The sequence below is a fragment of the Chlamydotis macqueenii genome, chromosome 6 (genome assembly GCF_036417535.1).
Source record: "Chlamydotis macqueenii isolate bChlMac1 chromosome 6, bChlMac1.mat, whole genome shotgun sequence".
Classification (NCBI taxonomy): Eukaryota; Metazoa; Chordata; class Aves; order Otidiformes; family Otididae; genus Chlamydotis; species Chlamydotis macqueenii.
Window position 1 is genome coordinate 23,475,817 of NC_141561.1, and position 22,930 is coordinate 23,498,746.

Consider the following 22,930-nt stretch of genomic DNA (forward strand, 5'->3'; position numbering starts at 1 on the left):
CATACCTTTCATGCTGCACTTCACACGAAAATGTTCTACCGGAATATGCCTTTTCCCCTATCACATTACTCTGTCTGTCCTCTCTCACACAGAGGCATAATAAATTCCTCACAAGAGGGTTTGTTTAGATTGTTTGTACGTGGCGTTTGGGCAGTCTCCTCCAGTTCTTTCTAAATCAGCAACCACATGCAGACAAATACAGGGCCGGACTTTACTGCATTGTGCATGCCCTCTGACTCACAGCTGCTTCAGAAAGAACACCCGGAGCAACCTAATGGAAACGCATGTAAAAAAAGGTCACATCTCTTAATGGCTCACCCTTTCAAACTCATTCACGTGCAACTAAAAGATAAGCCAGGTCACTCCCACCATATATTATACTCTGCGATACTGAAAAATTTAGGAATGACCGTTTTAACAAGTGGACTGGTAATAAAAGAAAATCCCATTCATCCTGTGAGTGAGGAGAGGAAGAAAGTTGCTTGCCAGAATACGGTGGTGACGCCCTTTCACCTGTCCACTAAATAGTGTACTTCCATCCTCCACCCTGAAATGGTAGAGAAGCATTTCCTTTGCAATAAAAGCCTGGTGAAGCGTTGCCTTGCACGTTTGTATTGATTCATAACCCTGGAGAAGGCAGCAATTCTTACTGTTTTTAAAGAAGAAGGTATTTTATTATGGAAGTTCATCTTCATAACAGTGTGTGCAGAAAATGAGTGACAATCATTAAAAAAAGTTTGTTTCATGAAAACAAAAGGATGACTATTTACATTAAATATCTAACACAAACAATGAAATACCTGAAACAGTTGAGGCAGTAAATATTCTTTTCATGTCTTGAGAGATTATTGAACAATAACTTGACATTGTACTGACACATACCAACGGGGGTTCAAGATGTTTAGATAGCCCTGACCAAGCTGTACACTGCAGGAGGTAAAAAAATGTTGGCTGCACACTTAGGTGAACTATGTCTCTCTGTTGTTTTAACTCAAGAAATTGATCTCTTACAGAGAACTTCAGGAAAAATGCTTCAGTATAAAAAAACCCCACCTGCTACAATACAATGTTTTGATATCTGAAGCAGCGATTTTATCCAGAACTCTCTCAGACATTTGTTGTCATTTAACATATCCCAGGACTCTTCCCAAATTGCTCTCTGCTTCCCCTCACAGTTGTGTCTAAACAGAAATCATCATTGACAAAACCAAGAATATCACATACTGCTCTGAAATATTTTAAAACCCTAAAATCAGGTTTATGAGTTACTGCACATATACAAGAGGTATTTGCCAACAAGTATATTTATACAGTAAGAAAAATACCATAACATTTATACCTAATTTACAAATATTCCAACATTATAGAAATGATGCTGTTGGCTTTATGTAGGAAATGCTAGTTACAGAGTTGGAACATGAAAGGCAATACATAATTGAGCCCTTGTTAAAGGTATTCATCAAAAAATTGAGACATTCTTGTTTGCACCTGTCCCCTACACTACCTGTTTTTTTTCCTCTCTCTGCTTCTGCTTCTACTGCGTCTGCTCCTTTCTCTGTATTCCACTTTACTGCACTTGTCCCCATAGCTCTCTCTAAATTTTTTCTTCTCTCTGTGCACACCTGTGCTGGGGCTTCTGTTTTCATTTTTCCTGTGCCGCTCTTCACCAGGGCTTTGACTTGGACTTCTTCGTATTTGCCTTTGCCTGGAACTGCTGTGACTTGTGCAAGGGCTTCTCCTGTTTCCCTCATCCATGCTTTGGCTTCTACTATCCCTCTCCTTTCTTTCAGCCTCTCTCTTGTTGGTGCTATGGCACCTGCCTTTGGACTTTCTTTCCCCCTCACAGGAGCTCCATTTGTTGTTCTCCGCAGAACTGTCTTGCTTTAAAAGTCTGTACTTCTCCCTATCTTTGTCCTTGTTACCGTGACTACTGGAGAGATCTTCATAAAGTTTTTCCTTCCTCGTCTTTGCCTTTCCTTCTGAATCACTGCTGCTGCTGCTAGCCTCTGAAAACTTGTCTTTTTTCCTTTTCTTAGAACACATCTTCTTTTGTGCTGCTTTATCTCTGCTGTCAGTCTCGCTATCGCTGCTGCTTACTGAAGTCTCACTGGAGGATGAGGAAGAGGATCTCATCTTACGTTTCTTGTGTTTATTTTTGCTTTTTTTCTTTTGCTTTTTCTTCTTTCTGTCTTTCTTTTTCTTTTTCTTCTCCAGACGATCCAACTTCCTTTTATTTTCAAAACAGAAGAGTAGCCACAATCAGATGTGTTAAGATACTTTACATTACAAAGTCATTATCTTTTAAAGTTCACCATTTCTGATGAACCACACAGTTAACACACTATTTTCCATAAAAACATATGGAATTCCTGCAAACTATTATTTTTAAACTTCTAACCTGACATTAACCATAGTAAGAATCCTCCTGTAATCCAGAGCTACTCCTTCAAAACAGGAGGAATATGATTTTTTAATTCTTTAATTTTAAAAAGGATAAGTAAGATATGTCAAGTTTGGCCTTGCAACTAGGAATAAGTACATTCAGTAGTGCTTTTTTTTCCTTGTCAGCCTGCTCTGGAGACTTTGGAAAATAATTGCTGCTTTTGTTTGTGCATTTTTTACAAGAGATTTTGAAAATGAAAAAACAAAATTAACACTCACTTCCTATTAATGATGGAAAGTAAGACTCTAAAGCCTACGTCTCTGAGTTCTGCAGGCAAATAATACTGATCTTTTCAATAACCTCTTCTGTCACAACTAGAAATTTACATTTTGTAGCCGTAAGTATAACATCCCATCATGCACACACATTCACTGCTATTTGACTGCTGTCACTTAGTTTTTATTTTGCTTTCTGTGTTTATTCTTCTCAAAAAATTAGTGACTGAATACTGAAAGTACTTTCAGTTTATTAAAAAAAAACCAAACCTTCAGACTAGTAGAATCTAAAGGACCCAAATATTTACTGAACTTCAACTTTCAAAATACAAAGTATTTCATTCCGTTGGGCCAGCAGAAGTTAAAACAAAATACTGTTTTTAAATTACTCAATTTACATACCTATTCCTTACTTAAAAGGAACATAAAACATGTCAACTATTTTCAGAGAATGATTTATTACATATGTGAATGCCATATGTACCTATCTACACATGCACCTGCTTAGCCCTCCTCCCACTCCCCATACACAGACATTCTAACTAGTGGTAACCTGTTACAGGATCTATCAGGCAGTAGTTAATATTTTTAATTTTAAACATTTTCAGGTTATTTCCAGATAATGTTCCAAATTAACAGAGGAAAAAAAAAAGTCACCTGACATATGAAATCAGTAGGACAGAAGCAAAGAATGAAAGCCTCATTAACTTTTTGTTAGACCTACAAAAACCATGGGGAGCTCCCTTTGCCAGAGCAGCGAACTATAATGCCTGATCTGAGGGCAGCGTGGTGCTAGGCCAACCTGGGCCCTGGGGTGCAATGTCAGGCTCAGTTTAGCTGCACAGGAGAAGATAACAAGCTTTGCCAAGCTGTAAACCAGTAAACAAGAACACAGAATTTTTAATTCTAGAAGAAGATAGTGTAAACAGTGGAGTGCAAAATAATATTTTAAAATAGCAACTGACAGCATCTTCACTGAGCCAATTATTATTATTTCAGTATCCTAGTCAAACCGGAAAAGAGCCCCAGTGCAAAGGCATCCCAACTAGATTAGAACAGCCAATTAAAACAAAACAACCAGATTTAAACAAGATGCTGCATAATGCCATTTGTGGTCAAGTGTATATTAAATTAAGCTGATTTTCCTCTGTACTGATGGTGCTAAATTCTTCAATGGCATAGCCGAGTTAGAGGGACAAACATGGAGTCAGAACTACTGGCAATACAAGTCCTCTCCACTAGGTACCACACTTACCTTAGAAGTTTCTGTTTTTGTTTGGTTGACAGTGACTTTAAAAATTCAACTTCTGGATCATCATCTCCTTCACTTGCAACAAATTCCTAGGAAAATGTGGTAAGACATTCAGTTCTTATTTATAAAAATAATCTCTTCATTCAGATTTCTGTATTAAAAGTGATGCCTCTATGTACCTTGTTTTTGCACAGACACAAATGTATTTGTATAACTAAGTCAGCTTAAGACTCCTTGGAAAGAGCAGCAAACTCACTACAAAGCGAAAAAATCCCCCACGTTCTGTCTCAAAGCTGAGTAGGTGTTGTAACGTGGGGGTTATACAACAGGAGTTATTAGTAACGTATGAAAAAATCTCTGCTAGGGAAAGAAACATTTCTGAAATAGTTAATAAAAATGAGACAATTTTGGAGCCCACATGATTCCCCAGGATAAGTCACTCCATTGTTATCATGCTTGCATGAATAGGCAAGATGCTAGTCCTGCTCAAACCCAGAGTAATTTAAGCAAATTACTTCTCTGTCTCGGTTTAGTCATTAGGAAAATGGGTATTAACCCATCTACCTCACTGCTGTGTTACTAGTCTTTAAATGTTCATAAAGTGTTCTAGCAATGCAATATACTGTAATCATACAATCTACATACAGCAACACAATCAGCAAAGCATAGCTACTTTGAAGACCCTGAATTCTTCAAATTATGTGCATCTGGTACACTACAGTTCTCTACCGTGATGTTTTTCATTTTAGCCGCACTCAGGAGGGGGCAAAAAGAAATAAAGATTGGACAGCTCTTCCAAAAAACCCCCGCCGTACCTAACATAAACCAAACATACTGATATCACCATGACTCATTTAACAGTGCCCATATGCTACGTATTTCTGGGGCACATAGCTTTTTAAAATGCAAAGGTACATCCATCTGTGGAGACACAATGAATTGCTGATTGACTCAAGATTTCAAGAAGAGCTTGAGGGCCGTCGTCTCCTCTTTACTAGCGGTTTGACTATCCTGCTATATGAACACAAGTTATTTCATGGTGGCTCACTCAATAAATGTATACGAATTTTTCACTTTACACTTTTATTAAAGGACCTCAATTAGAAATGTACCTTGTACAGTCTAAGTAAAGACAATTAAACATTTTCACTCCCAGAAATAACAGAGGTAACAATAGTAAATCAAGTAAAAAAATCCTCAGCTATAGCATTCCTGTCAGTAATTATTTGTTCATACTTCCTCAAACTTCATCTAAACACTAGCATTGCTTCAGAAGTATGTGGCAAAACCCCTAACCATCTCCTTCATGAAAAATTCAATTTCTAGTCACCTGGAGGAGGGATTTAATTTATTACATGTGGTTTTAAAAGAAGTAATTTATGATTCACCATTCTGACTGAAACAAAGCTGAAAAACAGTAAGTTTTTGGACATTTTTCTACTGGTACAGCTATTCAGCTTTCCTATGGATATGCATATTTGAAAACATTAAGTAGCAATTCACAAGCAATCACATTTAGATTTATAGACATTTTCAGCTTACCAGTAAAAAGGTCATTACCTGTGATGGATCATTTACGGTCAAGTTTCTCCCCAGTACATTTTGTTTCAGTGCAAACCCACTGTTTCTCATCTCCGCTATTAGCTCCGAGGGGTGCATTGATGGCCCTGTTCACAAAAATCACAGTTTGAATGTATCATTTATATCTCTCTACCTTTTTTGGACTCCACAGTAGGAATTCAGTTGAAGCTTTGTTAAGTAAAATCACAGCTAAATCAACTCAATAATCTTCTGCTGAGCAAATAATCAGATATGATTTTCTAAAACAGCAGTCTGGAGATTTAGAATAGAAAATAATTGCATTTTTCTTTAAGTACAAGGGGATTCTCTTATGTAACTTTGTCATATTGAAAACAATATATTTAGGTAAGTCTAGTAATATATTTTTGTTATAGTAAAAAAGCACATAAAACCTAAAGAAAACACATTAAGTAAGACTTTTAGGTGCCTCTTCTCCCTTAAAACAATGGGAAAATGCACTTCTAATATGTCACTAATAAGGCTTTTTTTCATAATGACACAAATTTTTGAACTTAAATGTAAAAAGTAAATATTATTAGAAACTCAATATAAATATGGAAAGTAAATAAACACATGAAAAAATTATCTATGTGCTTGCTTATTCTAGGGACCTCCAGATATGCCAGGTCTCTAGGCTGTTATCTCCTCAGAGATTTCTGTTTTATCAGCTTAAAAAATAGGCTAGGTACTGCATTAGAGCATGTATTTGGGATTAGGCTCATGTTATCTTTCTTTACAAACACCTAACAAGAAGTAAAATATAGGATGTATTTTGGATCATTCAGACTTGACTGCATAATTTACAAACGCTGCAGCTCACTTTTTGCCTTAATTGAATACCCGTGATCATCAAAACCTCATGTACTTACCTGATGAGGTACCTTTTCTTCACCCTAAACATAGGCTCTTTTGTTAGGTCACTTTCAGTAAATTCCCTTGCTAGTTCATTCACTAACCTTACTGTCAATGAATTAGCACTACTGTATAAGGTAAATCTAAATGAGAAGGAATGTAAAATAGAGCGTGGAGTGCACGGTTATTATTACTTCGGTAAACTAACTGTAAATGGTAAGATTAACTAGTCTTATGAAACATACTGATCCTGCTTTGTGGTTTTAAGAGTTTCTTAGTTGTGGAGATGGACAGAACTCATAAATTTCTAACACAGAATAGTATGGAAAGTAAAGAGAGATTCTTACTGTGGAAAATACACGGAAAGTAAACTAGCACTTTCTGAAAAAAATGTCAACTTCAACTTTTTCTTAGTTTTCCTGTATAACACACTGCTTACAGAAACAAACAGGCCTATGTGTAAAGCAGGAACGAAGAAGACAAAACTTTGAAAATGGTTTAAGGAGCCCTTGCATTACTAACTTTCTTTTCACAAGTTCCTTATTTTGCCAGACAAAAGAATTTTCTAATGAGATACATTTTAGTCTTTCTGTGAGTTTACATTTTTATTAAGTAGGGGGTTATTTCCTTCCTCATATATTTACCAAAAGTGTTTTTTCTTTTCATGCGTTACAGTGTAAATGCAAGCTCATTGACATTAATAAATGAATATGGGCTCCAGCATCTACATTTTTGCTTATTTCAAATTTAAAACCTTGCTCTGCTTGCCCAAATCTACTCTGGTTGGAACAGAAACTGACATTAGACAGAAACCTAACAACAGAATTCAGTACCAGCTGATGTCTTGGTTTGGAAAGGCCACATAAACCAGCCGCACAATTCAGTCAAATACTCACTATGAGGAAGCTGAATGGAGTCAAAGCGTAGAGTCATGAAAAAAGATTTCACCATACCAAAGAAACCAAAACATGTGACCAGACTGAAGCCTGGAATCCCCCAGTTACTCAAAGGCAGTAAGAACCTCTGCCTAACAAAGTAACCTAACTAACTTACCAGCTATTCCCCCTTCAGTGTCTCTGCACTGTAGGCATTTTGATATGTACTGTATACCTAATTATTCTCCCAAGTGTGATTAGATAAATAGAGGAATAAAACTTGTCCAAATCTATACAGAAGATCTACTAAAGAACTAAACAGAAGCCCTAACTTGTGGTTCCACACAAGGACTATGGGCAGAATCAAGATCAGAGAGGCATGAATGCCTATTGGCCTTCAAAAGCACAGTTCAAAATTATTTTATATAAACATACTTTTCAGGCATTTTTTGTGCTTAACACTGGAAAGAGGTAAGCAAAATAATTTCCTCTTTTACATAAAAAGCTTATAATGAATGCAAAACACTACTGATTTTTGTGCATTTGTGCCCAAAGTATGTCAGTCGTACTGTAACGCAAAGATCAATACAAGTGAGCAAGAGACCTGTCAGAGTGGTCACTAGGTTTAAAAAATAAAAACACAAGTAAGCTTAGAAGGAAAGCTTACTTGTGAGGGTTGTAACACACTTCTTTTTGGGCTGCTGCTTCACAATCTTAAAAGATGTAGATGCCTAAATGTGTGAACAATCGCATTCTCATTTCCACACTGTAAAATTAAGTGGTGGATTTCTCCTGGCTAATATAAACAAGGGAGACAAAAACTGAACCTTACTTAACAGAGGTTTGAAAAACTCAACTTCTCAGATGTGTCCTTGGCTTCCCTACTTAGAATCAACAGCTTAAATCTTGGAGTCACCAGTATACTGGCTGGTAGAGGGCCTCTTCCTTTGTTTGGTGCGAAAGGATTGTGGAGTCCTGCTTGTTGGAGATGCCACTATGCCCGGCATGATCAAACTTGGTTTGCCTGGTAAGCCAAAAAGGTAAATAATCTTTTCAGCCTGTTTTTAGCTTATGACTACACTTAGGTCACCATCCTCCAAGATCTTCAGACAAAATGGTACTATGTATAACTCATAGCCATCTATCTTCACCTGGTTATGTTCCAATTAAGTCATAAGCTGTAAAACAGACTGTGAGATTGAGCTGAGAGGCTCTCAGTTGGCAAAAATCTTGGGAACTGATGATAGCCAAGTATTCTTGAACAGCACCAATGAATTTGCAGAAAATCACTCCTACATCAGGCATAGGAAAATAGTTCATATACTATGAAAACCCATGTCCTCATATGCATTCCTGATGGACTTGTGAGACAGTCTGTGAAGAAGCTACCTGTGTGATCTCATGCAGGTGAAAACATCTAGAGATGACATTACACCATGAGCTGACAGAACGTTAGATACAGGAATCCTGTAAAAATAGCTAATTGCTATGACTTCTAATAAATAGTCTCTGAGCATTCATCCATCAACAAACTAAAAATAAGTTCAAAGTTGCAATGTTTCATCATCTGTTTCTTATTCTTTCTGAAACAAGTCAAATACAGTACCTTGCTATTTTTGAATATGACTGTCAAGCTTATTTTCTGGAATTTACATTTTGATAGGGAAAAAAAGAAAAGAAAAAAACCCTTTAAAACTTTTCCAGATGACACTTGTTTTAAACTAAAACATTTTTCTGCTTTAAAATTAATTCGTAGTCTTGGGAAAGCTTTTTATCATATAGTGGAACTAATTGCATGCTGATATCATACATATTTTTGTGCATTAAGACAACTGACAAGTTGTTAGGTTTTCTACAGCTACTTAAAATTATATTAAGGGCTTGCACAAAAGAGGCTCCACAGTTAAAGACCCACTAAAGGATTTTTGAATTTTTTTTTCATGGTCTTTATAATTCTCAAGAAATAGTGTTGTCAAGCAAATAGACTACAGCTTCTTCCTGCTTCTTACTTCCCACAGAAGTTCTTGCTGCATTAATTGTCTGTGTTATCTTCTGTATAAGATACTATTTAAGGAAAAAATCCAGATAGCTCAGTTGACTCAAAGAGTTGGGGCACAAAATCTGGAAACTCAAACCATTCAATGAAGTGTGAAAAGAAGGATTTTAGTCTTCATAAAGTACAACCTGAGTGCAACCTTAGCTTGACAGCTGTTGGTGCATCTTTATAACATTCGCACAATTAAATAAACAGAATAGCTGTAAACAGAATTTTTCTGAAGCCTATATGAGCATAATTTATACTGGATTACAGAAGGATGTCATACTAGGATTTCTACAACATATTGTCAATTTGCTTTTCTGTAACACAGAGCGCTCCAAATTCTCATCACATTTAACTGAGATCAGTTAAACAGAATCAATTCTGCTTCCATTAAATAAACCAGGAGGGGAAATACAACTCTGGATTTCAATTACTTAAATGCCTAGCAGCAAGCTCTCCCACCCTGCAGTACTACCCCCGCTCCTGGCCCAGAAACAAGAGAAACTTATAGCTGCAACTCATTTTTGATTCTGTGTCATACTTTTCTTGAAGCTACAGAGTGTATGTAACACTCCATTGTTGCCAGAATGCTTCCTCTGAGAGGCACGGGCACAGGACTCTCTTCGGAGAACAATGCCAGCTGTAACACACCATCTAGAAGGTCTCCATTAAAATGTCTAAAGCACATTTTTCAAATTACCCAATACTGGAGAACAGTATGTTAAAACTTCTTTTCATAACGACTGTGATTAAATACCACTTTTTCTGCAACAGTTTCAGTGGCAGTAAGGACAGACCATAATGTTATGATTGCTAGGATCACCCAATACAGCAGTTTTACCTCTATCTACTCATGATGCATGGTCTTGACAGAATCTGCTCAATTTATTGATAAAAGCTTTCACTTCTGTCACCAGTGCAGATGAGCAAACTGAGTTATTCTTTGCAATCAATTAAGTTTTAAAAGGACTTTTATTGTAGAATACATAAGGAAAGCAAAGAGATAAGAAGCAGTAATAGTGTAACCACTATTCCCACCTGTGGCAGCAGAAATTACAGTAACCACTTGTACTTAGATAGTGGCTGCAGTTAGGTATTGTTATGAAATGGACTACTCAATATAAAAGTTACTGAAAAAGGCAGCCGATCTTCATGGTGTCCTTTTAAACCTGTATTTTAACTAATGCTCATTTTGTGTATCATCAAAATAGATTATTTAGAATAGGGCTTTTCTAGAGCTTTCCCTTCCTGAGAATGTGTCCTGGTGTGGGACAACTTTTAGTTTACACACTGATCATTTTAATCTAGAAATATCACCATTATCATTCCATCAGACTTCTGACTTGGTATAGAGAGATGATTTACATGAACGTAAGTGTAAACCAAGTACACTGGCATATCTGCTACCGATTCATCAGTACATGTCACACTCCATATACTCCACTCTACCACGTTTAAAAATTAGTTTATGGATCAAAGACAAGACACTGTCAAGGCTTATCCTTTATTACTACATATTTTTTGTAACAAAGCAGACCTAAAGCATATTGTCTTCATTCCATCTTACATGCATCTTGGACAACATGACGCCATAACTCTTCCAAATCAAAATGCAATTTTCTAAGTAAGTGATACTAAAGCTGTACTCTGCTGCGGAAAAACAAACAAATAAATACTCCAGGGAGTATGTAAACAGTTCTTTCACATTAACTAGGTTTTAGGAAACCGTTCTGCTGGTGGGTTTTAGGTTAGCACACAATCACATGAAAGATGAACATACTCTGAATTCAGAATGCTGCCTTCTCTGGGTGGTAGCAAAAGCGTAACATATAATACAAGGCTTTTTAGATTTTGCTTTAAAAGATAAATTAACTTCAAAATTAGCATAGACAGTTTTGTCAATACATCCATATATTTTTTGTGCTCTCCACAGAGTTTCAATATATTACTGTTTTCATATAGCTTCAAAGGAAATTGAACAAAAATGGAAAAAATTACAGACTGAGCCTAATCACACTGTATCGTCAGTGAACTTTTATTGCAGCTGTGACAGATATAACAGTAGTCACTTATTTATCTAAAGGACAAAGAGATATTATCAAAATTGTGGGATCATAATCCTGGTCATGAAGAACGTAGCAAATTTATGCTGCCTCCACTAATTCAGAATTCATAATTTTTTACTGATAATTTTTTCCATCTAGTTCAGAGATGACTGCATTTAGACCATATTTACACTTCAAAGCATCTGCTGCAGTTGGCATTGAGAGAAATCAATGAAAAAAAACCTCTGGCTTTTAATTAGCTCTTCGTCAGAGGGTCTGCAGTTTAACTGAATTTAACACTTTAGCACAGAATTTCAGTATAATTTCCCATGCTTTTGTTGTAAGGTATTTCACAGAAATCTGAGTTTCCTTTTTACTTTTTTTGAGTAGTAAAAACCATTTAACATTATCCAAGTGCTATAGGAATCCCTATTTATAGCTTAAATGCCAAGCACAAGACTTCTAATAGAAATCTGTATTTCATGCATTCACACCAAATATAGAGGCTTCTGAAACATAAATGTAGGATTATTCTAAAATGTGACAGTTCTTAAACTATGTGAAGATTTAGTTAAGGTTCCTACTGTTCACAATCAAAGGTCTCAGCTGCAGATCATAAAGGAAGGTTTCATACAGTATGTTTCTACAGGTGACCATTTATACAAATATTCACAGTTAACATATTCAAATACCTTTTCTTTGTTATTATAGATTCAAAAGAACACTTAAATAAATTCCTGCATTCCTGATATAATGCAGATTTTTATCTGTTGGGAAACAAAAATTACCGTATTTATCACTGAAAAAATGCAGTGAGACATAGGCATAATATAACACAGACATAGATTTCCTTTTTTGCTGTCTCCGTATGACTGATAATTTCAATGATTGCTATGGAAAGGAATTTCACCTAAAAGCTTAAGGATCAGTTGAACACACTAAGTGATAGACTGATGGAAACCACAGCCACAAGTAGTTTACAGGCACTTTGGCAATGAAAAGAGAGGGCACACAAACTGCAGGAGCTGATAATGAGTTTTTACAAGGCTGCATTTACATAGACATACGCAGAATTTCTTTATCTTGGTAAACCATAAGACACTAGATTCATATACATGTTGCTCAAATTACATTTTTACCACTATTTGCCTGAATTTTCCACAACATGCTATTCACTTCACATGACTCTCTCTCTTCTCAGTAATTTCACTGGACAGATCACAAATGGAGTCAGCTGGCTGAAAAACATTCGAAGTAGTCCATCGCAGAGCAGGATGCCCAGCACTCTCCAGGCTTAGGTTTTATAGCCCAAGAGCATAAAAACTGTTTTTAATGTCAGCATCCCACTTCTTCTAACTACACTATCACAAAATTACCTCCCCATTTGAGACACTAGCCCTATTTCATAAGATAGTAATACCCTTCTTCATCAGACAGTAATAGATTCCTAGCAGGTTACTTGTTCTAAAAACACACAATAAAAGTTGTAAACATTTAAGCCTTCATAGCTTTTTAGCAATCTCCCCCGCCTCAACCCTCACGGAGCAAGACAGATTGCTTGCAGGGAAAAAAAAATTAAAAAAAAAAAAAAAAAAGAAAAAAAAATGAAGTATTAAGTTTTCCTAGCTTCATTTGACCAAGAAAGTTCCAGGCAATTTTGAAATTAAATAACAGTATTACTTCCAAAACATTTTGCACAGAAAACCTACTAGTCTCTGTTCTAATAAAGTCAAAAGCTTTTCACAAAAAAAACCCCCACCAAAATCAATGGATGCTGCTAGTTAAGGATAAAAAAGCACTGTAAAAACATTCAAACTTCTAAATGCTAGTGGCCTGGGCTTTTTGCTGGTATCTATTGCATATTTTATACATGCATATATACACAGTGACACATAAAGTCAGAACCACAAGTGATATTTTAATCTTGTCTGAACTTTGAAAGTTAGGATTTTACCAGTAAAAAGCCCTGTAAATCACTTTAGCCCATAGAAGAATTTTGATTGCCTAATTTAGCTTTGTAAAGGAGAAGTAAATCTTCTAAGTTGGTCTCTGTAAGCCTCACAGCTGGAACGTTCTAACACTACTTTGCAGTTTCCACTGATCAAAGTAAGTTACTTTATATCTAAAACTAAGAATTTCATAATGGAAATAATGCCACACCAGGGGGTGCAGTTATCATGAAATAATTACACTCCTGGGAGATTACAGACAAGGCTATACCCCAGGAGTGTGATTATCCCATGATAACCACATCCACTGAAATTGCCTTATTGCAAAAATAATCTCTAGTCACTGGTGAGACATTATTCAATAGGCACTTTTTTAATGGTAAGATTATTATTTTTTTGTATGAATTACCAGCCAGATTAGTGAAATTGTCCCAGAAGCGAAATAACGAAGCCACTATGCCTAAGTTAAGGTACTGACTGTAATTATTTTTGTTTGCTAGAGTGCTGCAGTGTATGTCAGATCTTGAGAGAAAGCAGTCTTTTCTCACAGGACAGTTCTGTGCCACAGACACGCTTTCACCCTACAGTGGTTCCACTGGAGTAAACTGAAGTCCGTGGTCTTTGCATACAAGATATTCAACACTGAATCCAAAACAGCAGCTGCCAATCAGTTTATGTGCCAAGAGGAAGACTACAATGCAGTCTTCACATGACATTTAAAGACAAGTATCCCTCTGCTGATATAAGAGAAGCACAGCTTATAGAATTTATGGGAAAGAAAAAGCCTGTACCTGTGGTCATTTTATGATGTGAAAAAAATTGGACGTAGGCAATCAATAGCTGTTCTTTTTCCTCACTGAGAAACAGAGGAAGAACTTTAGATAATGCGACTAACTCAGACATGGGAGTTTCATTTTCAATCATTTTAACTCAAGTATTTCCTCTGAGGGTAAAAAAATAGTCTGAGCCCAAACAAGACATTCTGGTTTGCTCTCTTTCTGAAGGAGGAAAAAATAGAACAAAACACAAACTGAACTTGCATCAAGTGCTCTTGAATATTTTCTTTGTGTGTTGACATACATAATTTATATAGTGTCAAAGGAAATAATAATGACAATTAAAAGTCAAGTGTATAGTTCTCAAATATCTTAAGAATAAAGCAGAGGGTTTTTTTTTAAGTACCTTCTAATAGCTGACTACTCTGGAAAATTTATGTCAACAAAATATCAAGAAATGCTCAAATGCAACATCTTTGCTTTTGGGTGCAATGCAATATTAAGCACTAATTCACTGTTCTGTTCACATGCTATTTCTTTTCCTTTAGCATGACCTAGTCATTTGGATTAAACTGCTTCTGCATTACTTAAAACTTTTTTTCATTCAAATAAGTCTAAATCCTACTGAAACTCACTGATTTGGGCATTAAAAAATATACATTACCCCCTGGGCTTTTATTAAATTGAAGTCATCATTCAACTAAGACCTTTGAAGGCCCAGTTATCAGGGGAAGAAAGGGAAGGATGGGGAAAGGCTGCTTCTGCTGGTTTTAACTCAATAATTTGGTTATTGTAATAAAACAAACATTCTACCCTCATTTTCTGTCAAAAGCTTTTGCTTTTGACCAAGGAGAAAGATAAAAATGTCCCTCCAATTAGGTAAGTGCCAATCCTTTATATATGCATAAAGATTTGTTAGCAATAGCGTGTCTACCATTGTTTGTACTGGTTTTGGCCGAGATGATAGAGTTTATTTTCTTCATAGGAGCTTGTAGGGGGCTACGTTTTTGGTTTGTGCTAGAAACAGTGTTGATAACACAGTGATGTTTTTGTTATTGCTGAGCAGTGCTTACACAGAGTCACGGCCTTTTCTGCCTCTTACTCCACCCCACCAGCGAGGAGGCTGGGGGTGCACAAGAAGCTGGGAGGGGAGAGAGCCAGGACAGCTGACCCCAACTGACCAAAGGGACACCCCACACCATAGGGTGTCACGTTCAGCATATAAAGCTGAGGGATGTTACGTATGATGGAGCCCTGCTTTCCTAGAGATGGCTGAACACCTGCCTGCCGATGGGCAGTAGTGAATTAATTCCTTGTTCTGCTCTGCTTGTGCGCACAGCTTTTGCTTTACTTATTAAACTCTCAGCGAGTTTTCTCACTTTCACCCTTCCAATTCTCTCCCCCAACCCACTGGTGGGAAGTGAGTGAGTGCTGTGTGGGGCTGAGCTGCCCACCTGGGCTAAACTACCCTGTTTCCTTTCTAGGTTAATTAACTCTGTTCAGTAATGCTCCTGAGAGCAGTTACCCCTCTACACTACAGATTTTTAAAGACTTCGAAGTTATTACATAATGGAGTTCAGTCATGGGTCTAATTAGTATACAATAAACTTCTACTGTGGTTCCTAAACTTGTATGTATGAGATGTTTTGGTCCTTCTTTATAGCAGAGTATCTGAAGTTTCTACCATTACTGTTCTGTGGACAGAAACACACCTGGGTAAATGCATGAAGACAACAGTGAACCAAAAGCAATCTGTTTCCCTGGGTGTTAAGCATGCTTCTCTAAAGCAGAATGACAAGAAGGTTCAGAAGAACAAGGCCTGTTTAAAGTCTCCTTACGGGGAAGCCAGACCATTTCTTAAAAGTGACTTCTGCAGAAACTAGTGATGCCAATGTCCTTAGAATGAGGCCAAGGGTTCCCAAGCACAGATTGCTTAGAGATTCAATATGAGCCAGGATGCTTTGCAGTACACAGGCTAGCATCTTCCAACACTGTGCTGATGCATGGTGTACTCTAACAAGGGAGAGTATCTTCAAAGTTTGAAGAATCCTAACCTAAATTTAGGTAGTGTAACTCCCACACACTGCCTAGAAAAAAAATTGCAAGAAAAAGATGCGAGATCATCTTTTATTAGGATGAACAGACTATAAATCAGAGGAAATAAAGTGCTACCAAGTAAATAACTTCAAAGCAATAGAACTCTTTTCAAAGACTTTATAAAAAAGAATTCCAAAGATTTTACTTTTTTTTTTTTTAAAAAAAAAAAGTTTAAATTATTTATAGCCTAAATTTGGCCCTTCTAATGCAATTAATTTCATAAACCAATTGGAGTCCTGGTATATTGACTACTGTACTAAAATTTTATTCTGGTTTCACCTTTATTCCTTACTATATCTGCATGTCTCAGATATACCCTTTCATTTATGAGACAATATTTATATTTAAATTTCCTGACACACAAGCTAGGAACAAGCTTTCAAATATGACTTTCTACATATGGAATTACTTTCTGAGCTTTAAAAGTATTATTTGCACTAATAATTTAGCCCAACATTTTCCAACTCTTCTTGAGAGCTGGTTGCAAATATATTTTTACACACTTAGGTATTGAAAACCCCAGTCAAATAAATTAAATACACATTCTAGACTTGCCATATACTAAAAGCAATCACTCCCTATCCTTGAAAATCTTATTCATCGTTCTCTGCAGAGGCACATATTTTCTTATACATTCTAGAAACAAACAGACAGCTCCTGAAAATTGCTTTTTGGAGTTCAGACCTTAGAAGCCAAGTGGTTTTGTACTTTTTTTTTTTTTGTGATGACAATCAAAAGAAATGAAAACTCTGGACTATTTACATGGGTTTTACTAGTTTCTAAGCATGAGGAGACACTTGTGACACATGGTGGGGGTGTGTGGGGGAAGCAATTCAAGTGCTTTTGGGTTTTTTTTTAAAAACCTAATAATCAGCTCATGAAACACAGAAAGATTTCAGAAAAAAATGATATAATAAAAAGTCTCTGTCCCTTACAAAGCAGTATTTTCTGCAGTTCTAGCCAACCTAAATAAGAACAGTGTGGCAACGGACACTCTTGCAGTATTATAAAATAATCAGAAAATAATTAGAAATTTAGTCTGGAGACATAAAAGCAGCTTAGGAGTGCATGCCATTACTGATAAAGAGAAGCAGGAAGAAGCAGAGATTGAGGAGACACGTTGCAGAGAGGAACAACAAGGTTCTTGGGAGTCGGACACCGATTCAGCACTAGGGCTAGTAACAAAGCATTAAGTAGAAGTAATGAGAGGAAATAAAGAGCAATAAAGATAAATAATCAAGACTACTATATTGATGGCAGATGTTGATCAGAACATGATAGAATTTGTCTTTTTGATGTTGCAGTGTCTTGTTAGGAAATGTGAAAACACTGTTTCACTCTCAGTATAGGTTAATTTTACAGAGCTAACTGCAGATCTGCAGCTCTGTAAGAACAATTATCTCAGCATCGCAAAGATAATTACTCACTCCTATCCCAGGCAACACAGAATGGGTGTCGGGGTTTAGTTTAAAAAAGAAAAAAAACTTTTTTTTTTTTTAATGTGTGATACAAGCTTTAACACACCACATGGATTAAGTCTTAAGAGAATCAGCGAATTCAGTAACTTGTGTCCTGACTTAACTGCAGTGCTTCATTTACATACGTGTAATTTCCAGAAGTTGTCACTTAGCTAAGTTGTAACTTAGCTTGCTATTAAATCAGACGAAGTTTTAGAAAAGTTGATGAAAGGATTGTATTCCTGAGGTTAGAGAAAGCAGACAACCCTTTATCTGACGATCTAATTAATGATGTTACCACTTCCTATAAGCCTTGTATCTGCTATTAAATCAAGAACTTAAAATTGTTTTAAAATTTACCTACAGTGTTTTTACATATAGTTTCTCTGAAAGAAAAAGTAGCAGTATCATTACAGCTGACTATTCAAATCCAAGAACAGTCTTACAAATTATATATACAAACCCTGATCTGTCACCCACCCCTGCTCCCTGAAATCCTTCCCTAGCCTATAAAAAGTCTATGCTGAGCATAGCACACTGTCTTCTAAGTTCCAGAGATGAAAATTAGAGGGTATCGATGCAGCATGAGAACATCTAAGTAGTTTTACAGCACTTTCCTTCATGCAAAATTCACTGTATGTGCTAAATCTTTCTCTTTAGGCTTAGAAAGACGGCTTAAAAAGGTAATGAGAGAGAACATCTCTCTGATGAGAAAACACCCCAGCAGTCAAACATTGCCTACACCTAGATAGTTCAGTTAGGTTTGAAACAAGCAGTTCGTCTTATATTGATGCTGCAAAGTGCCTGTATGACATCGTTAAGAATAATAAGTCCATTTTCAAGTTTGTGCAAACATGTACAAATACTTCCCATTTCCCCAGCCAAGCTCCTAAAATTTACCCACATAATTTGAACAGGGGAATGGGAGGGGGGGAAGTGAGTTCTGCAGCACAAAAGCATATCTGACATGTAAGAGCTGCACCAATGTAATTCTACCACCACCAAAGGCTCCAAGTACAAGTTCTTCTAAGGTAAGAATGAGGCAAGAAAATGGTAATGCTATAACCCACTGAACAGAAAGGCGGAGAATGGATTAGCCATCCTGTAGCTGACAATGGTGCAATCATCAGACAGTGCCTAAAAGCAGAGGAGTAAGAGGCACTATTTCCTTAAGTCTTCCAGGGTTCATCTCAAAGAAATGGCATATCTAGGCGATTTAATTCTGAAAAGCAAGATTGTTGGTAGGCTAAATATATAATAAAATTAAGAGCTACTACATAAAATAGATAGCCTGAGGAAAGACAGAAGAAAACCAGATGTTATCAGGCGCGCAATGGTAATGGTATCCCTGCAAAACCGAATACACAGTGACACAAATATTGTTATCCTGATACAAACAATCTCATTGCAGCTTCTGAATTTTTGTTACGGATAGAATCAGATAGAATCAAAGCAACAGAAAATTAGGTCCCTGTAATTTGAAATAATTGACTTGAATGCCTGATAAGTTCCCCCAAAATTTCTAACCAGCACCTTTAAAAGACATTCACTGCCTACCTGAACCATCACTGGAGACTGAACTTGCATTAATTCCAGAAAGGCCAAATAAGGGACATTCTCGATCAGTGTTTACGTGACCCCACTTGTGGCATTTAATACATCTCACATTCCGCACCTAAAAGGAAAAAAACCAATCGACATAATTTAGTTAACAATACAGCTTAACAGTCACAGAAATGTCTACATTATTAGGCATAACATAAGCTTTTAAACTCACTGAGAAACAGATGATAAAATTAAGAGAGTCCATGTGAATGTTCTGCAGATAGATAATATTTGAAATATACCCAAGACATCCACAGAGTGAAATTTATGTAACTTGCCTGGATGCCAAACGGCTGATCTCTGATATTCATATCATCCTTAGCATATCTGTTACACAAACACAAAAGAAAACAAATACTCAAGTCGATATTTTTTTTTAAACCATCATATACAAAACTACCTTTTATTGTTAAGTGTGTATCCATTTCAGAGATATACTTCCGGCAAACATTAGTTTAATGCGTTTTCAAAAATGGATATAAAATTTAAACAAAACCTAAGCTGATCAAGGAAATAGTTCCAGGTTCACAGATTTCACTAGTTAACTGTCAGGACATGACAGGATTACACAAGTGACCTGCTCAAACATAAAGCAGGGGAAAAAACTTAAAAAAGGAAAAAAAAAAAGAAAAGGATATGAAAGATAAGTAAGAAGAAAAAAATATATATATCTAGATAAAATCCAGACATCTTACTTTTCTCGAGGGGCGACTTTTTGCCATTCAAATTTGTATTCAGTCTCTCCTTCTTGCTATAAAACAGAAAACATGGTAAGTTTGAATTTTTTTTTTAAATATATTTGAAGTAAGTAGGAAAAAAACCCCAGAGAAATGATGAAATGACATACCTCTTTAGTTTCCTCTTTGAATTTTCAGAAATCATGGAAAGAAAATAAATGACACATTAATTATACATGTAAAATGCAGCTGGTGTCTAAGGTGGAGACAAAACATTTTACGGTTTATACTAATACAATAGTGCAAATACTCAGAAAGTAACTTTATTTAAACAGAGTGCACTTATAAAAAAATTCAGCCTCTAGTATATTGTTACAAACCCTGTAAAACCAGAATAATCTTTTAAAACTAAATTGATTTGATACACAAATACAAAAAACTTTACACCTTTTTGCAAAAGTAGCAACAACATTTAATTTTAAAATCTTAAAAAGATGATTTTTTAGCAAAAATCACTAGTTTAAAATGGCATTTGCTCTAAGCTTAAGGGATTACTTTAAGAGCTTTTAAAGTTAAATAATTGCAAAATTTGCTTTACAAGAATGAGCCTATCCAACCATTTCCAAGGGTTTTTGTGGAAATGGGAAAGACACATTTTAAAGGGAACATGTATTCTTTTAAAGGGAATACTTTTTCATAGTTCTGCACTTACATTCAAATTTTGCTAAAATTAAGCGACTGATATGAGTATCCACCAGGTACTTAGTAACTTTTGTTTATCAATCTACTAAATACAGTCATAGTCAGACCCACTACAGTCAGGTCAGCCAGCACTTTTGACTACAGAATCTCAGTATTTACTATTTATAAAACTTCCACTAATTAACTTATTGCTTCTGTATGTCCTATGCACTTAAGATGTGCCAAGCTGAACTACGGGCAGAACGTTTAAGCAAAAAGTGACCCTGCTATTTCTAAAAAGGACAGTAAGCCAAAATACAGGTTTGTGTTGTCTGGAGTCATTGACTTGGTAACGTCTAGTCCTCCTCAGCCAACAGCTTGGTAGTTGGCTAAAGAAACACCTTTGATCAAGCACAGAATTTCTGCTGCTGCCAGGAAAGATGTGTTATCTGTTTTTTCCCTTCACATTGAACTGCTTCTTTAAAAAAATGCCCACCATTCCCGTTTGAAAGAGCTTAAAGTACTGTGAGATCAAAATTATTACACACTATGTATGCCTGCATATTCCCATAGGAAGAACGAAAAATCATACCTTCTAGCATTACCTCACCATGAACACGTTATTTTAAAATAAAAGACATTGTGCTTATTTCTTCAGAGGGTTTTTAGCTTTGCAGTACTGTCTGCTCATGATCCGGAAACCACAATACCTTTCTTTGCTCCAGGTGGGGCCTCATACATAAAATTAAGACCATTCTTCACACGCTCATCACCCATAAGCAATCTAAATAAAAAGGACAGAGTTTAGGATGTTACACACACAGTCACTTTGGAATGCCTTATAAAAAAAAGTGTGCAGCAGGAAATTATTATAATAACTAGCAATTTTTCATTTGTTAATTTGAGTAACAAAAGTTGAGTACCAAAAAACCCGAGAGACCAGTCAATACTTCTACGTGCTCCATGCTGTACCAAAAATCACACATTTCAATCACAACTGAAACGTAAGTGGGTCCACAGAATTACCAAAGATACATTTCTGAGTGATCCAAATATATTGCTATACATAAACCTGCTGTTCTGTCAATGTAACATATTATGAGATTAATTAGAAGACACATACAAGCTATTTTAAAGAAGTTCTTGTGACGTCTGCTTAATGAGACACCAATTAATAAGTCACTGCCCTCTCCTACAACTAAGGTCAGAGACAGTCTTTCATATAACTCACAATGATATGTCCTTCACTGCCATGAAAACAAGAGACAGTAGGAAGAAGTGTGTGGTCTTATGCCAACTCTCACCTGTTATCATAGGATTCCTGTTCTTTCAGATACTGTTGCATTAATTCTTCTTGTTTCTTCTTATCATACGATATTTTCTGTTCTGCCATCCATACCTAGTTAAAACAAGTAAGTTTCTACTTTAAACAGATTCAAAACCTACCACAAAATGCATTAATGTATAAATACTTAACTGGCCTAGTCTAATGAGAATACCTAACAAGGGAAAATTCCCATTCTAATAACTTCAAATGGATTATTTTCATCTAGCATTTCAACAAGCAAACTTCCCTCAAACAGCATTTTTGACAGGCTACAACTCCAAGCAACATTTAAGAACTAAAAAGATATGGGAAAGTTTAGTAATGCAAAGGGACAAGCAGGCTCAGAACACACCCTGGGTGTGCCACTGTCTTCCCTGCACCGACAGTTCCTCACCGAGGTCCCAACAGACCCCAAACCCCAGGTTCTCCTGGGAGCTCCTGGAATGGTACGGTTTTGGGGAAGAAAGACCTGGAAGTAGATCAAAGCAGGTGTGAAATACTGGGAAAACATGGGCACATTGTGTCAGATGGGGGTTTTCCTGGACAGTGTATAGTGACTGTCAAATAGACGGTATTTATCCAGAGAGGCGTTCAAAAGCTGGAGCCAGGAAAAGGCAACAGTTACACACACCTGCGAGCAAGCAAGCCTGAAGCTTCGAGTACCTCTTAAGTTTTTTTCCTACCTCTTCCTCCCGCCTTGTCCCAGCCCCACTCACACCTGAGGAAGGCCGACATGCCCTGCTCATACCGGGCCGCGGGGCCGGGAGCCCGCTACCCGCCCGGGACACCGCCCGGCCCCGGGACGCGGCCCTCACCCCAGACCCAGCCGCCCGGCAAGGGCCGCAACGGCTTCCGCCCCCGGCCCGGCCCCCCTCACCTTTTTGATGTTGGACTTGGAGGCGGGGTGGAAATCCTTCTTGCACATGAAGTTGGCGAACGACTTCCCCATGGCGGCAGCGGCGGGGAGGGAGCCACCGGCTCCCCGCACTGACACAGGGCCCTCAGCTGGCTGCCTCCGCCGGGGCCTTCCGGGTCGGCGGGCGGGCCTTCCTGCGGG

At 36.9% G+C, this 22,930-nt stretch overlaps 1 protein-coding gene across 1 annotated transcript; it reads right to left on the reverse strand.

Annotated features, from left to right (window-relative positions):
• Positions 1-646: 646 nt before the first annotated feature.
• On the reverse strand, positions 647-22,898 carry CIRSR (corepressor of RBPJ and splicing regulator). The gene is made up of 10 exons (XM_086751384.1): positions 22,751-22,898; positions 21,851-21,945; positions 21,257-21,330; positions 20,036-20,049; positions 19,884-19,939; positions 19,467-19,515; positions 19,141-19,258; positions 5,471-5,577; positions 3,914-3,999; positions 647-2,227 (listed from the first exon to the last, which is right to left on the reverse strand). Exons 1-10 carry the CDS (start codon positions 22,820-22,822, stop codon positions 1,501-1,503), a joined length of 1,398 nt encoding a protein of 465 aa, XP_086607510.1. The 5' UTR covers positions 22,823-22,898; the 3' UTR covers positions 647-1,500.
• Positions 22,899-22,930: the final 32 nt, after the last annotated feature.

Bases quoted from the DNA above. Each gene is read 5' to 3' on its own strand.
- CIRSR (XM_086751384.1), bottom strand. From the start codon at position 22,822: ATGGGGAAGTCGTTCGCCAACTTCATGTGCAAGAAGGATTTCCACCCC. The intron at 5,578-19,140 runs GTAGGCAGTGAA...TTTTGTGAACAG, and splicing joins AGTCTCCAGTGATGGTTCAG to GGCCATCAATGCACCCCTCG. The intron at 2,228-3,913 runs GTAAGTGTGGTA...TGAAAATAAAAG, and splicing joins CAAAAACAGAAACTTCTAAG to GAAGTTGGATCGTCTGGAGA.